Source organism: Amborella trichopoda, chromosome 6, assembly GCF_054954075.1.
Source record: "Amborella trichopoda isolate Santa Cruz 75 chromosome 6, AtrichopodaSantaCruz75HAP2 v2.0, whole genome shotgun sequence".
In the NCBI taxonomy this organism is placed as follows: Eukaryota; Viridiplantae; Streptophyta; class Magnoliopsida; order Amborellales; family Amborellaceae; genus Amborella; species Amborella trichopoda.
In genome coordinates, this window is record NC_142341.1 from 51785493 (window position 1) to 51799712 (window position 14220).

The following is a 14220-nucleotide window of genomic DNA, read 5'->3' on the forward strand; positions in this document are numbered from 1 at the left end:
AGTAAATTATTTAAAAAAATAGAAATAATAATTCTAGCAAAAAAACATTTGCACCGTTAGTTTTCATTGTTTTTAGATGGAACATCCACTTGCATCCATCTTTAAGATGGATGTTTTACACTTTCGGGATCGCATATGTAGAAATACGGTCCAACCCGCATGAAACAATTTTCGTTATAGTTTTTTACCTTGTTTCTATACGGCTAAGTCTGCATATGTAGAAATGCGGACCTCTTAATCAATCTATTTTGGTGCTGGATTTTAAGACTTAATTTTTAAGAACATATAATAACTAGCATGAAGATCATGAATATGAATATGAATAAATAAATTTTAAAAACTAAAAATAATAATTCTAGTAAGAAAACATTTGGACCATTAGCTTTTATTCTTTTTTAGATGGAACACTTACTTGCATCCATCTTTAAGATGGATGCTTTACATTTTCTGAATTGTATATGTAGAAATGTGGTCAAGTCAGCATGAAACAGTTTTCCTATACTTTATGATATTGGTGCTTTTGTCATTATTAAGATAATGACTTTTCATATGCTCATCCTAGTCAAAGCCTTTTTCAATTGATTGGGGTCAACTATATAAATCTTAATATTTCATTTTTCTCTATTAAATGTGATATACTAAGTGAGACCGTAAGTCTATTATATCTATTTTTTCTTTTTCTTTGTTTTGGGTGAATTAGTGGGGATATCGGGCCCTACGCATTTTATTAATAAACTAAGAATATGTTATATGAACAATTCTTATACAACCCTTGGCAAGGGAACACTAGCAACATCAGATAAAATGAAAGGCCTTACAAATTCTGGGGGGTGATCACACCACACCGTTGCTTCATTCATAGAAGCAGTTGCATTCGCCAAGGATTCCGCTACTATATTAGCCTCTCCATAAGTGTGTAGGATCCTCCATTGATGATCAGTAAAAGATGTAAGCTTAGATACACAATTAGCCAACATTATGCGTAATTTATCTAAAGAGGTTCGCTACGACGATTTATAGAGTCAACAACAAGCTTAAAGTCACTTTCAATGACAAGAGGTATACAATGCAAGTCCCTTGCTAGGGTATTCCCCTTCTCAAGTGAATGGAATTCTACTATGTTATTAGAATTGTTATTTAACGGAGCTGTAAATGCCGCAATGAAACCACCTGCATCATTCCTAATGATACCCCCACAACCAGCATTACCTGGGTTATGCCTGGAGGCCCCATCAATGTTGAGCTTGAAAACGCCTAGAGGATGACGCAACCAGGTGACATGAATTTGAATAGGGAAGATACCAAACTCCATTGTAGGTTGGGATTGGCAGCAATATTAAATTATAAGGAATGAAATGCCCAATTTTAAACATTCGCCAAAGATCTAACCAAATGAAAAATATGACGTAGTAGTAGCTCCCTAGGTGTTTTTGCCCCATCATGAATCCGAGAATTCTGCTCCATCCAAAGGTTCCAAATGGTAATGGAAAACATATAATTTCAAACAAATTGCATGCCCGTATGTCGAAATCTAAATTTAACCCATTTAACCCAAATCTACTAAGAATAGTGATCAGAGTGCTCCTTCTCTTGGAAGCACAAGGGGCATATGGTAACCGAAAGACGGCCCCTCAACTGAAATAGCGACAAAGTGGGTAACCCTTTCAACTATGAAGACAAGGGCTTTATATTATTTATGAAAAATAAAAAAAATGGTAAAATCAGTATAATAGAACTCAGCAGGGGTCCACTGGGACTAGGCCGATGGGCAAGGCTGAGTAGCCCCAAGCTGTCTGTACAACTTGAACCATATAAAAAAAATTCAAAAAATAATTATAAAAATTGAAAATGCTATACAAACTTATTTTATATGGTTTAGATGCAAGATTGGTGAGTGCTTTTTGCCATAATCGTTATTTTTTTAAATTTTTTAAAAGGAAAAGTATATAAAGGGACCATTTACTTTTCGCACAAGGAAGTCGCAATTACTCTTGTCTATCAGATTTCAAATTGGATGGCCATCAAATTGTCATTGATTGGATTCATAATTCAAAAAAAGAATTTCGAACATTATGACAAATCTCAAGCCATCCAATTTGACATCTAGTGGCTATGAGTAACTTGACCTCCTTGTAACAAAGATAAATAGTTTCACAGTATATAATCCATTTTCAAAATGTCCCAAACTATAAATTGATTTTGTAAATCCATTTTTTCTCTACTTTTTTTAGATTGTTTTGTTTTTCTAAAGTTATTTTAGGTTTGATTTACTTTTATTACATTTTTCAATTTTTTTTTCACATTTTTCCTTCTTTTTTTTATTCTTTTAAGGCCTTTTTAACCTTAAGTGCCAAACAATCAAATTAAAACACACCTTCAAATAGTGTAGAAAGTGTTGTTCCATTATCAAAAATCTTGGGAATGGCCTTAAATTTTATTTTCACATTTAATTATAAAATTTAGAGCTTTAAAAATAGTGCAGATCGAACTAATCTATCAACACTCAATAATTTTGAAAATTGATTGTCTAGAAAATCCACGTGTGCTATTTCCAAGATTTGAAAGCCATTTTTTTTTTATGCCCATACATCTCAAGGTCAAAATGATTAATTTGAGATTTTTGAGCATCAAAACAACTTATTTTCATATGGAATGTACTCTCACCAACCAATTTTCCAATGGGAACACTTGTTTCCTTACATCTAGACTTAGTTAGGTGAGTAACAAACACCCTTGATCTGTAGGTCCAAATAAAGGATGCATACTAGTGTTGTACCGCTTGAGCCTTGATACCTCACCATGATGATGTTTACTGAATGAGTTTTCACGATACTCAAAACGCTCAAAAAGATACGAGTGTTACTGTCTAGAAACTTAAAAAAGACGGTTTCCAAAAAGTTTACCTGAACATGACATATCCGATTAGGAAAGTAAAAACATTTTCAGAATCCAACATGCATTTTAGAATTTGAAATGCATTTCCGAAGTTTCAAGTCTACTTCTAGAAAAACATAGCCTATCAAGATAGGCTACTCATTTTTGAGGTGAAACTTACTCCTCACTTATCCGGGCCGGTTTTTTATCAATTCACTATTTTTTCATGTGTTTTTTCACTAGTTCATTGGTTTTTTTCCGCACAATAAAATGATGATCCAAACCCACCAATTCACCGATCCGGACCAATTTTCAAGATGCCCAATCCAAGTCACCGATCTGTTTTTTTAAATCACTGATTTTAAGTAAGCCCTAAACTTGTCATATGCCCGATAAAAAAAAACAAAAATTTTCACTCTCCAATATGCATTTTGGAATCGTATGTGCATTCCAACAAGTTGCAAATCCACTTGGTTTCTAGAAAAACATTTCAAACGCCAAAAAGGTATTTCAAATCAACAAGTTTATGACAGGCTCCCTATTTTTGAAGAAAGAGAACCCAATTTGTCATTAAATCATGCTAATAACCCTACCATATTGTAAAACTCCTCTTCTAATATTTATGTTCTAGGTGGATAAACCCCAGAGATTAGGCTTTATATACAATACACCTTCAAATAAGTAAGAGAAGATGCTCAAGGTAGGGTTTGTATAATATGATATCATTTACCATACAAATGCTATCATTGTTCATGGTATAAAAGGAAATAAACTGCATCATTGATTAAGAGAAACCATTTCCTATATTAAAAATCACCTCTATACATCATTATACATGGCTATAGAAAGGTGTGCATTAACCAGACCGAACATTCTTTACAAATACATATTTATACAAGTATAGACGCCACATGCTAAGGGGCATCTCGCCCCATTCAAAGACTCTCTCCCTCCCTCCTTCGAGTACAACACTCTTCCCCCCTCTCATGAAAAGAACTCGGAGATTCCTCCTAAAAGCCAACCTCAAAACTCCCAAGTAGATCATCCAAGAGGGGCACATGTACTACCCTCCGAGCTCCCCATGACACAAGGCAAATCCCTTACCATAAGCTTTACACTATGAGCTCCATAAGACTCCAATATCTCAAGGCACTCATTCAAATCTGAATCATTCATCAAAAGCACCCACTCTTCTTCATCATCCAAATACTTGAGCTGAAATGTTCCTATAGATAACTTGAACCTCCTGCCGACTTCCTCAAACAACTGAAAATAGCCCAAACACGGTAGAAATTTGAACCTCACAACATCGTCTTTATACGTTGCCTTCACCGTAACTCTGGAACTGCCGTCTCTCAGATACACTTTGCTTTTGCAACTAACTGGCATAGTGGGGGAGCTAGTCGCACTGCCATTTATCATTGAACCAGAGCTATTTGAGGAATCAGTCATCCCTGATGAGGAGGGCTGGTTGTTTTCCACCATCCCATCCATGGCATAAACCCCATTCTCCAATTCATCGACTGCAGCCAAAGAGCTTGAGCTCCTTGTTCTAATGAGGCATTCAGAGCTCTCTATGCTCATATGGTCTTTATTAGTGTCCATTCTCTCACACGTTTCTCTACCTACAAAGGAACTTCTCAGATTAGTCTGAGAGAAAGCCCAAGGCATTTGTTCAAGGCCAGAACAAAAGGAAGTAGCAGCTTTTGGCTCATCGATAACTCCAATTGGCGAAACACTAACTGGGTCTTTCTCAATCTTGAATGCCATAGGAAGACTTGGGGTCCCTGACAATTCTGTTTTGTTTGAATGCAAAGATTGAAAATTGATTTCTGACTTTCGTATCTCCTCAATAGAAGAAGCGGCTTCCTCTCTGACTTTTTTCTTCGGGGTTACATTTAGGAGCACAATGGGTGAGCTTTTTGGAGAAGTGGAAAATGGAATTTGGTTATCACCATCATGTAATTTGGAAGCGCCTGTTACAAATCCTCCAGTGAGGACATCGAATTTTAAAGAACCTTCAGCTCCCTGAACAGAGTCGATCACAATTTGAAGCTTTCTCAGAGAGCGGTTCACTTTGTTGATTTTGCGAGAAGGCCATCTTGATATTCCATGTTGTCTACATATTCTTTTCAATGTGGTTGGGCATACTGCAAAACACCAAACATTTGATGGAAAATATACAAATCATGACGGATAAAACAAACTCTCTCTTTCTCTCTCTCCCTCTCTCTCTCTCTCTCTCTCTCACACACACACATAAATATTTAGGGTATGCTTGGATGACAATTATCTGGAGTAGATTATCTTATCTGAAATCAATATACTCTTCTTTATGTTACTTTGTTAGTTGTCTAGTACATACGTTTTGTAATTTATAAAGGTACAGTTTATATACAGTCACAACTTACTTGTAGAAGTCAAGTTCTAATGTTCTTGACTGTCCACATTAAGATGGTGTAGATTGACACGTCTTTAAAGACATTGTCAATAGGTGGCAAGTCTTTTAACATAGTGTCAAATCCACACCATCTAAATAAAATGGACAGTTTAGATTACTGTAACCTTACTTCTATAAGGTTGCAACCACATATAAACTTTTTCCTATACATATAATATTATTTAATTATACAAACTTTTTTAGTGTTTTTCAGCTATTGAGTTATTTCTGGCTAAAACATGAGAGTTTCAGAAAATGCCTTTAAATAAAGTAAAAAAAAAATTCAGAAAGATAAACTTATTAAGATAAACTTATAAGTGAAACTGCTTATAAGTATGTCTCAGATAATTTTATGAAGGACACTGATGAACAACAAATAATCTATTATCAGGATCAATTTTATTGAAATAGTGAACTATCAGTGATAACGAGTACATCCAAACACGCACTAGTGATAGTGATAATACGTTCACATAATCTAAAGATGGTAATTTATCCATGATTTCTAGGAATATAAATCATTGACTACAGAAAGACATACCTCCGATGCTTTTCGCAGCATCCTTCAGGCTTCCAGAAAAGTATTGTTGAAGTACACTCAAACTAATGTTCCTTTCTGCAGTGTTACGCTTTCTCTCGAACTGTCTTTTTGAGTCAGTTGTGGTCTATATGATGAAGAATAAATCTACTGTTAGATTATTGATAGCAAATGCAAACTATTAGCTGTAAATGCAAGATCCATCCACAAATGTATGTTTGTTCTTCTTAGCAAAATGGAAATTAATAGGAAAAGCAAATGCTGACAAAATTGCTCTAATTGAGCTCAGGTATAACTAGAAGAATGTCAACAGTGACATTTCTTTTAATTGATATTTAAGTTTGCATCAAAGAGACAAAAAGAACAACAAAAGCTCCATGCCTAGAGAACCCAAAAGAAATCCCTATACAACACTTAACATCTTGTTCAAAAGTCCCTAACCACCAGAACAAGCAGTGCATTCAGCAACATGTGTGCTCATGACCATTTATGTTCACTAGCCATGACCACCCATCACCACATCCATATCACAAATAGCATTAATCTTCAGCACCCACCAATTGTAGATAAATTTACAACCACCAATCAAATATTAATTTAGGATACTCAAATTAGTCTTGTAGTACAACACCTGTTTATCAATACAAAAATACTACTTGCAGTATCAAGCAATAGTTTATATTATACTACACTGTTACTGTTAGTTATGCATTTCTAGATTAAGTAATCGACTAAATGGTATCCTCAGCCCTGAGAACTCCACAGTGTAGATGAGACGTAACACAGATACAAGCACAGGAAATGGCTGTAACTTCACTGGCCATATCGAATTACATCACGTGTGACAGACATCCTTATGTCTACATGCTCTAATTATGTATTATAAAATATATATATCTTTCGAATTTTAACTATAATATAAGAGTATGTGCCATACATATGTATCTCTATTTACTATGCTATTCATATACACCACATACTGGATATGTTCTTGTGTTTACAATTTTTATAGACAACAAAGAGGGAATGGTTACGTCAAGCTGCACAGGAGGACAACCAAAAATTCTTACCTCAATAGGCAAGAGAAATTAAAACAGCAAATAAATGGACCATAGAGACAAGGAAAAAGGGAGACCTAAAATGAGAAAGAATCCACTCATACTCGATACAAGATAGGGAATATGCATCATAATTAGTATCCTTTCGTAGGACATTTGGGTCGATAATCAATGAGAATGGAGGTGCATAAAATTAGGCTCGGGTGGTCGAAGTGAAGATGTGCTTCCCAAGTCTTATGTGGTCGTCGTATTCCAATGAACTGAAGGAAAAATTCTATAGGACGGCTGTAAGACTATCCATGCTTTATAGAGCAGAATGGTGGGCAGTCAAGAAACAAATACCAATAGAATAAAATTAGCAAAGATGAGGATGTTGAGACCGAAGAGTGGCAAGACGAGAAAATATAGAACTTAGGGGCGGCTCCAATTGGCGCTAAAAAAGAGAAAAGTAAACTTAAGTGGTCTGGCAATGTGCAACGTCGATCTAAAACAGGCTCTAAAAGGGCAAGGGGAAGCCCCAAAAAAACGTGAATAGAAGTAGTGAGAATAGATATAGTGGCTTAGAGTCTGACTAGGGTACAACCCTTGATAGAGTGGAATAGTGGAACAAAATTTGTGTTATTGACCCCAAATAGTTGGGATAAGGCTCGGATGATGATGCTGAATTAGTTACCATTCAAACATGACAATAGAATAATTCACATCCGAAGGCTCTACTGAAACCTGTCCTGTGATTTTGGCAAATCCCCTGGACTAAAGCCTATTGAATCAGATTTAGCTAATAGTCTTCCATAATGAAAGAGGCTCTACTCTAGCTTCTACCTCTGTAGAATCACAAAGGTTTGACGAGTTACAAAAATAAGCTCCTCAGACTAGACAGCCTTGGATTTTATTTTCTTTGCATTGTAGGCAGTCCTGGATTTCCATGGAAGCAAACACCTGAAAGAGGTTTAGAAAAACTCTGGCACTTTTCAAATCTTTGTATCTGGCTCAGAATCAATCATGCTATCCCAAGCTAAGATAACTCGATTTGGCCTGGCAACCAATCCACCTATGTACAAGGACTAATCTCGGTGGTAAATAGAGTAGCATTTGTTTTTCTTTCTTTTTTTCCTTTTTCCTTTTTTTTTATTTTTCTTTCTCTGACATCTATAATCCATAGAATTCTAGCCAAGAATTAAGCATGGACCACAGGTTTTACTAAAGTATATTTGATTAGTTCTTTCCATTTTAGAATCTTATGCAGATGAATTGAAATTAAAACATGACTAAAATTATTTTGATAAATTGTCAAACAATTTCAGATCTTATCAAATTTCTTATAACTTCTGCAACAACTTCTTTCCTACTTATTTTCCTGATGAACCCAAAAGCTATGTTTAAATAGGTTAAAATATTTCTGCCAGCAAATTTGGATAAAATTGACAAGCATATGTGGAGAGGTACCCACAAAAAGCCAAACAGAAAATGTTAATAAGACAAGAATTACTAAGCAAGAGACAAGAATTACTAAGCAAGACATTTATCAGGGCTCATCAACAGCATTCCCAGTACTTCACAACCAAAAGATCAAAGTTTCAGAGTTTTCTTGATTTACCCATGAGAAATAAAGTATCTCATATGCACACCGCGCAAACGGTAAGTTCATTTATGATGTAATCAATGGCCCACTTGTACCAGGCTATAAAATGTCACAAGCATTTAAGTACAACAAGGCTGACAACTTCTTATTACACAAGAAGAACCATCATGTAATCACCAGTCAAATGCTTCAAGAGTGGAGTGTCATCACAATGCTACTAAGAAGACTATAATAAGAACCAGAAATAAAATGACTTAGAAGCTGTCATAAAACATAGGCAAATTCATCTACCATTTAATTGAAGAGGGGAACAACTATTTGATGATAAAAATATGAAGGGAAAGAATCATCTTTTAAATCTCCGGGACTATCCTTAATTATTTAGCCAAACAAGAATAAAACGGAAAAAAACAACTCTGGTCAAAACAAAGAGAAAACAATGTCATGCTCCAATGGACTATGAAATACTCATGTGACCGTTGCACATAACTGTCCAATGAAACGACGGACAGTGGAAAGAGAGTGGCACCCACTATTTGAGTCATGTTTTGTTTTGGTGGGTCCCACTTTCCATCACCATCCATCATTTCATTGGACAATGGCGACCAGACACCAATCAACTATGAGTACAACATAAGTCAATTAGATTAGAGGAAATTTTACCTATAAGGAAGTAAAGGAAAAGGACAAAGAACAACAGAATATCCACCTGTTCATGATCCACATCTCCTTCCACTTTGTCCAACACAGGATTCTGAATCCCCATAGCTTTTGATAAAGGTGGATCGGAGCATTTTCCATGCATACCCATCAAAGAAGAACTCTTACGTTCATCCTTCCCAAAAACACCAACGGTATTGCATTCAGCCAACTCTGCTTCAGACACTGTCCTCAAGCTCCGACATATTCTCTGGATGGTGCTTGAAAGGTTATTTAACACAAGCTGTTGTTCTAAACTCCCAGTACAGTTCAAGGGCAAAAAGAACTCTAATACATAGTCATCATCACTAGTGTGAGAACTTCTTAACCTGATTGCCACAGCAGCACAAAGAGCAAAACGGCGAGCATGATGAGCAAGTGGATACTCTAATATATCGTACTCCTTCACATCCTTTGAGAAAAATGGTTTATTGGACTGAAGGGCTTTTCCAACAATTCCCCGCCCTTTCTCAAGGTGGTTCTCAGCACAAGCATCCATGAAACCATCTAGCTGAGGATCATTTGCATAGCATGCAGATTTCTCTATGGATAGGAGAACCTTTTCAAGAGTTTCACCATCTTCTAGTCTTGGCATAAATTTTTGCTTACATGGGGTCCAAGTCTGAGCTAATGGCAACTTATGAGCATGACAAACTGCTCTCAAGAGATCCAATATCTCAGCTAAGGCAGCTTTTCGGTTCTCTGAAATAATCTGCAATGCAGAAGAGGTTGTGAGAAAATAATTATCTTCTTTGAGGGAGTCATGAAATAAGAATATCAAATGACATTTTTCTTTTTGATCCATGATAATATCAGATGGCATGTAGGGTGGAAATAATAGATTACCGGGAACAATGAAGAATATAATAAGTCCATATGGCATACCTGGAAGTGAACTTTAGCTTCTCTACTTCTTAAGTTCACTGCCTGCAAAGCAATTTGGAAATAAATATCAATGTAGCATGCAATATAACCAAACTTGCTTCAAACCAAGGAATAAGTTCCTCAATTATTCAACTACTTGTTCATTACATACTGTGATGCTAGCATAAACACAGAGAAACCAGCATATCAAAATATATAAATAGATATGCGAGCATGTATACAAGTGTTTGTGTGTATATCCATCACAAACATGAGCTATCGGATGTACAAACACGTACATACATAAAAACATATGAAGGTGCAAGCATATGATTGTATTTATATGTGTGTGTGCAGGTATGTAACTATGTATTCTATGTCATGTACGTATTAGGATACCTGGGTGTGCGTGCCCTAGAGTGTATATATCCATGTTATGTATGTATATATGCATATATAGAGGTACGTTTTTATTCATATATGCATGTGTGTGTTCGTGCGACATGCATGTGTTCACGGGAGTACATATCACTGTTATGTATGTTTATATGCATGAATCTATGTATGTACCTATTCAGGTATGCGTGTGTACATGCCACATACATGTGTGTGTGCTTTTGCATATATATATCACGAACTGCTTTTGCGTATAAATTAAATATATCCATTCAGTACTAAAACAAATGTAGGTACGCAGCTTCTATTTCTAAAATGCTTAACTTCAACAAAAAAATGTCCGTAATTTTGTGTTATGCGATAGTACTCAGCTTGTAATTGCTAAACAAGTAAAACCTTTGGAACTTGGATTATTATGACTTTAAATTATGATGTTTTGCCTCACAGTTTAATTTGCTATTTCTGTGGTAGACTATTGATAATGGTTGTTATTTGTGCTAATTGTGAATTGCATGATGTGTATAAGAACTAGTTTCGTTCGATCAAATGGCTTCATTCTTCTGAAATATGAATGTCCTTTTTCACTTGTTAATTAGTGTGATCGTTGTATTCTTGAATAGTTTTGCATCTTTATATTCAATATATTGTTAATTTTTGCATTTCTTTCTCATTTGTCCACATTATTTATGTATTTGAATTTGATAAATGCATGGTTGTTTGATGGATGGGAAAATGATTTCCACATGGAATAAGTAAGAAAAAGTGAAAGAAAAGAAAGATAACACACCTGAAGTGCATGGCAAATGTTCTCCATCTCCTCACCAAAACTTGCCTTCTTCTTTGTCGTGACGAGTTCCAACACTGCCAAGCACGATGAGTCATGAGGCTCAAATACAGGCAAAGCAAGGGACCCATGAACCTCATTTCTTCGAGCATGGTCAGCTCGCAGATACTCAGCTCTTTTGTAATAACTCACATCAGGAGTCCACTCAGGCAATCCAGATATAAACACTCGGCCTGGGAGCCCAGGAAATGCACCTTCTGTTCCCTTAGCCGAAAAGAAAAAACCCCTTGAAACTTCTCTATAACCTGCAAGAATCTGGTCTAGCAAGTAAGGTTGCTCACAAGTAGTAAGAACATATTGGTCCCCTTGCCTAACAGGCATCCAAACTTGTGCAAGAATGTTCCCACCACAGTAGCCCCTAAAAAGAGACAGAGCCTTGAGCAATTTCTCTGAGAGGATTAATCCTGGGGATCTCGGAATGGTGAAATTTTGACGACTATCCATTTGCTTTACCATCCACTCTTTTGTATTGATATTTCTTTTCAAAATTTCCTCATGCTCACTCTGACCCACGAAAGAACCACAGTTGGAACCATTATCTCCTTCTTGCCTAACGGATGGTCTATAACATGAGGCCTTAGTGGGATCGACAGGTGATTTATAGACGTATTGATAAGTATTCTTCCTATCATATGCATCACTCTTAGTATTAGTTTTAAAATACGGAGCTCCAGCTATCACTTCCTCTTCAGGCGAAAAAGGACGAGGATAAAAACTAGCAGTTGGATTTGTAACCGGATCTCTATATTCCAAAGGAACACCAAACCCGACGAGAGAGTTACCAGTTGCAGGATTGCTATTTGGGTTTGAAGAAACAGGTGCATAATAAGTAGGTACATCACCAATTGGGTACGAATTGTTAAACCCATATACTGGAGAAACTTGATCTCCAGCCACAGAAGGCTCAACATAGCTATCAAAATCCATGATTTCAGAAAAACTGAACGAGTCTTCGACTCCCATATTGTCTGGTACAGAAGGGACACCTTGAGAAGAACACCAAGGACCAGTCCCTGGCGCCCTATGAACAAATAGGTGGTCCATTTTTCTCACTCAAGCTTCCTTTCAACTACCGTTCACAACAGTAAGCTAATTACTAAGCCTACAACTTCTACCTCTACAAAAAAAAAGCATTCCTTATGCACTCAAAAGAGGAAACCCCACAATTTGGTATACAAAAAGGAATCCCATAACCCAAACACAAAACTGTTGCATCCGCAAATCCTTACCATTATGATACGAAGTATTAGACACTGTGAGTTGTTTTAATTGAAAGAAACCCCTAGATTCTGTACACAAGACCACGAATTTTCTAAACCCAGCTTTCCAGAACCCCAAAGACTCTTTGCACCTACAAGAATTTGAGAAACCATGGTAGTTCTTTGACTTTGGTTACATATTCAAACATGACAAAAGCTATTTCTCTCACCCAAACCGATTAAACAGCTTGAACTGAATAAATAGCTCGAACAAAGGGCCCCTGCCCTTCCATAAATAGAAACAAAACAAGCCGCAATAAAATTACACAGATTCAAAGCACCCATGTAACTAATTGAATCATTCTCCATGAAATCCAGTTCAATCCATCGGAAAGAGCTCCATCCAAGCGCCAACCTTTTCGACTGAATGCAATTAATCAAATAACACAGAGCTGAGGCCTCCACTGGAGCGAAACCCTAGACTGTTCTATTAAGAGGGGCGACAAACTGTGAACTTTCTAAATAAGGAAACATCGAACTCTGAGCTTTCAAATCAGCAGGACCACTGTTGTATCCATCTTTCATTCCCCAAACAACGAAACCCTAGCTTCAAAGGTCCAGACAAATATGGGTTTTCTTGCCAAAAAAAGTAAAGGCCAAAAATGTGGATATCCACCACGAAAACCCAAAAATTTACATAGGGAGAGAACAAATTAGGGCAAGAGTTAGGGTTTATTGTTACCTTAAGGTTGAAGAAAAAGGGTTGGAATTGCTCAGCGAAGATTTTGATGAGTTGTGAGCCAGTGGACCTTGTTAACAGAGGAGCAGTAAGTAAACCTTCTTGTTAACATGTTAGCAGCAAATGGGTAAAATGGAAGGATGTGTTATACAAATGGCCTGGTAATTCGGTATAATTTCAATAATGGTGCCACGTGATAAACTTGGATTCCCTCCCTCTAGAATATAAGAAAGAATATGAACCTGGATGGAAGGCTTTCTGTGTACATGTATGGGCGTGTTTGATAATAGGAAGTTGCTTGAACATCAAAAGTTACTTGTTACTGTAGTTGTTTGATAAAGGTTAGTAGTTTAAAATAATGGTAAGTTCCCTGTAGATCTTCTCCCACTATAGGCTTAAACAAAGTTCCGTCTATAATGACGAAACTTTAAATGGGAAGTTCGATGGAGAAGTTCCTCCCGTGAACACAAGACCCTTGCTTCCTCTGACAAAGCTCTCTGTTCGTCTCTCTTCTCTGTTTCTCTCTGCTAATAATTCGATGGAGAAGTTCATCCCGTGAGCCTAAGACCCTTGCTTCCTCTAACAAAGCTCCTTGTTCCTCTCTCATAAAGCTCTCTTTTCTTTGTCTCTCTCTAATGACAAAGCTCTCGGTTCCTCTCTAATAAAGCTCTCTCCTCTGTGATGAAAACCGTAGTATAGGTAAGTGGTTGGACAAGCACTTTGTCTCTCTCTGTATAGGTAAATGTTGGACAATAATTGAACTAGGGGTAGAAATGGACCCAGACCCGATCCGGGACTCGATGGGTAGATCCAATCTAAGTCTGGGTATAGGTACAAATTTTATACTTCAACACTATTTGAGTTTGAATTTGGTAATATTTTTTGGGTCTCAATAAATAAAATTTATTTATTTCGAACAATCCCAATGCGCTCGTCTCCGACTATTTCGAACACAGGGAAAACTAGATTGTGTGGAATATTAATCTT

The 14220-nt window shown here is 36.6% G+C and overlaps 1 protein-coding gene across 2 annotated transcripts; it reads right to left on the reverse strand.

Annotated features, from left to right (window-relative positions):
• Positions 1 to 3658: 3658 nt before the first annotated feature.
• Positions 3659 to 13935, reverse strand: LOC18448644 (Plant regulator RWP-RK family protein). Of its 2 annotated transcripts, none has more exons than XM_006858705.4 (5): positions 11239 to 13935; positions 10077 to 10118; positions 9202 to 9903; positions 5856 to 5979; positions 3659 to 5024 (listed from the first exon to the last, which is right to left on the reverse strand). In XM_006858705.4, exons 1-5 carry the CDS (start codon positions 12337 to 12339, stop codon positions 3916 to 3918), a joined length of 3078 nt encoding a protein of 1025 aa, XP_006858767.1. In that variant the 5' UTR covers positions 12340 to 13935; the 3' UTR covers positions 3659 to 3915. The 2 variants fall into 2 exon arrangements, with proteins under 2 accessions (XP_006858767.1, XP_088725373.1); XM_088869247.1 differs by having other exon boundaries at positions 10038 to 10118; positions 11239 to 13551.
• Positions 13936 to 14220: the final 285 nt, after the last annotated feature.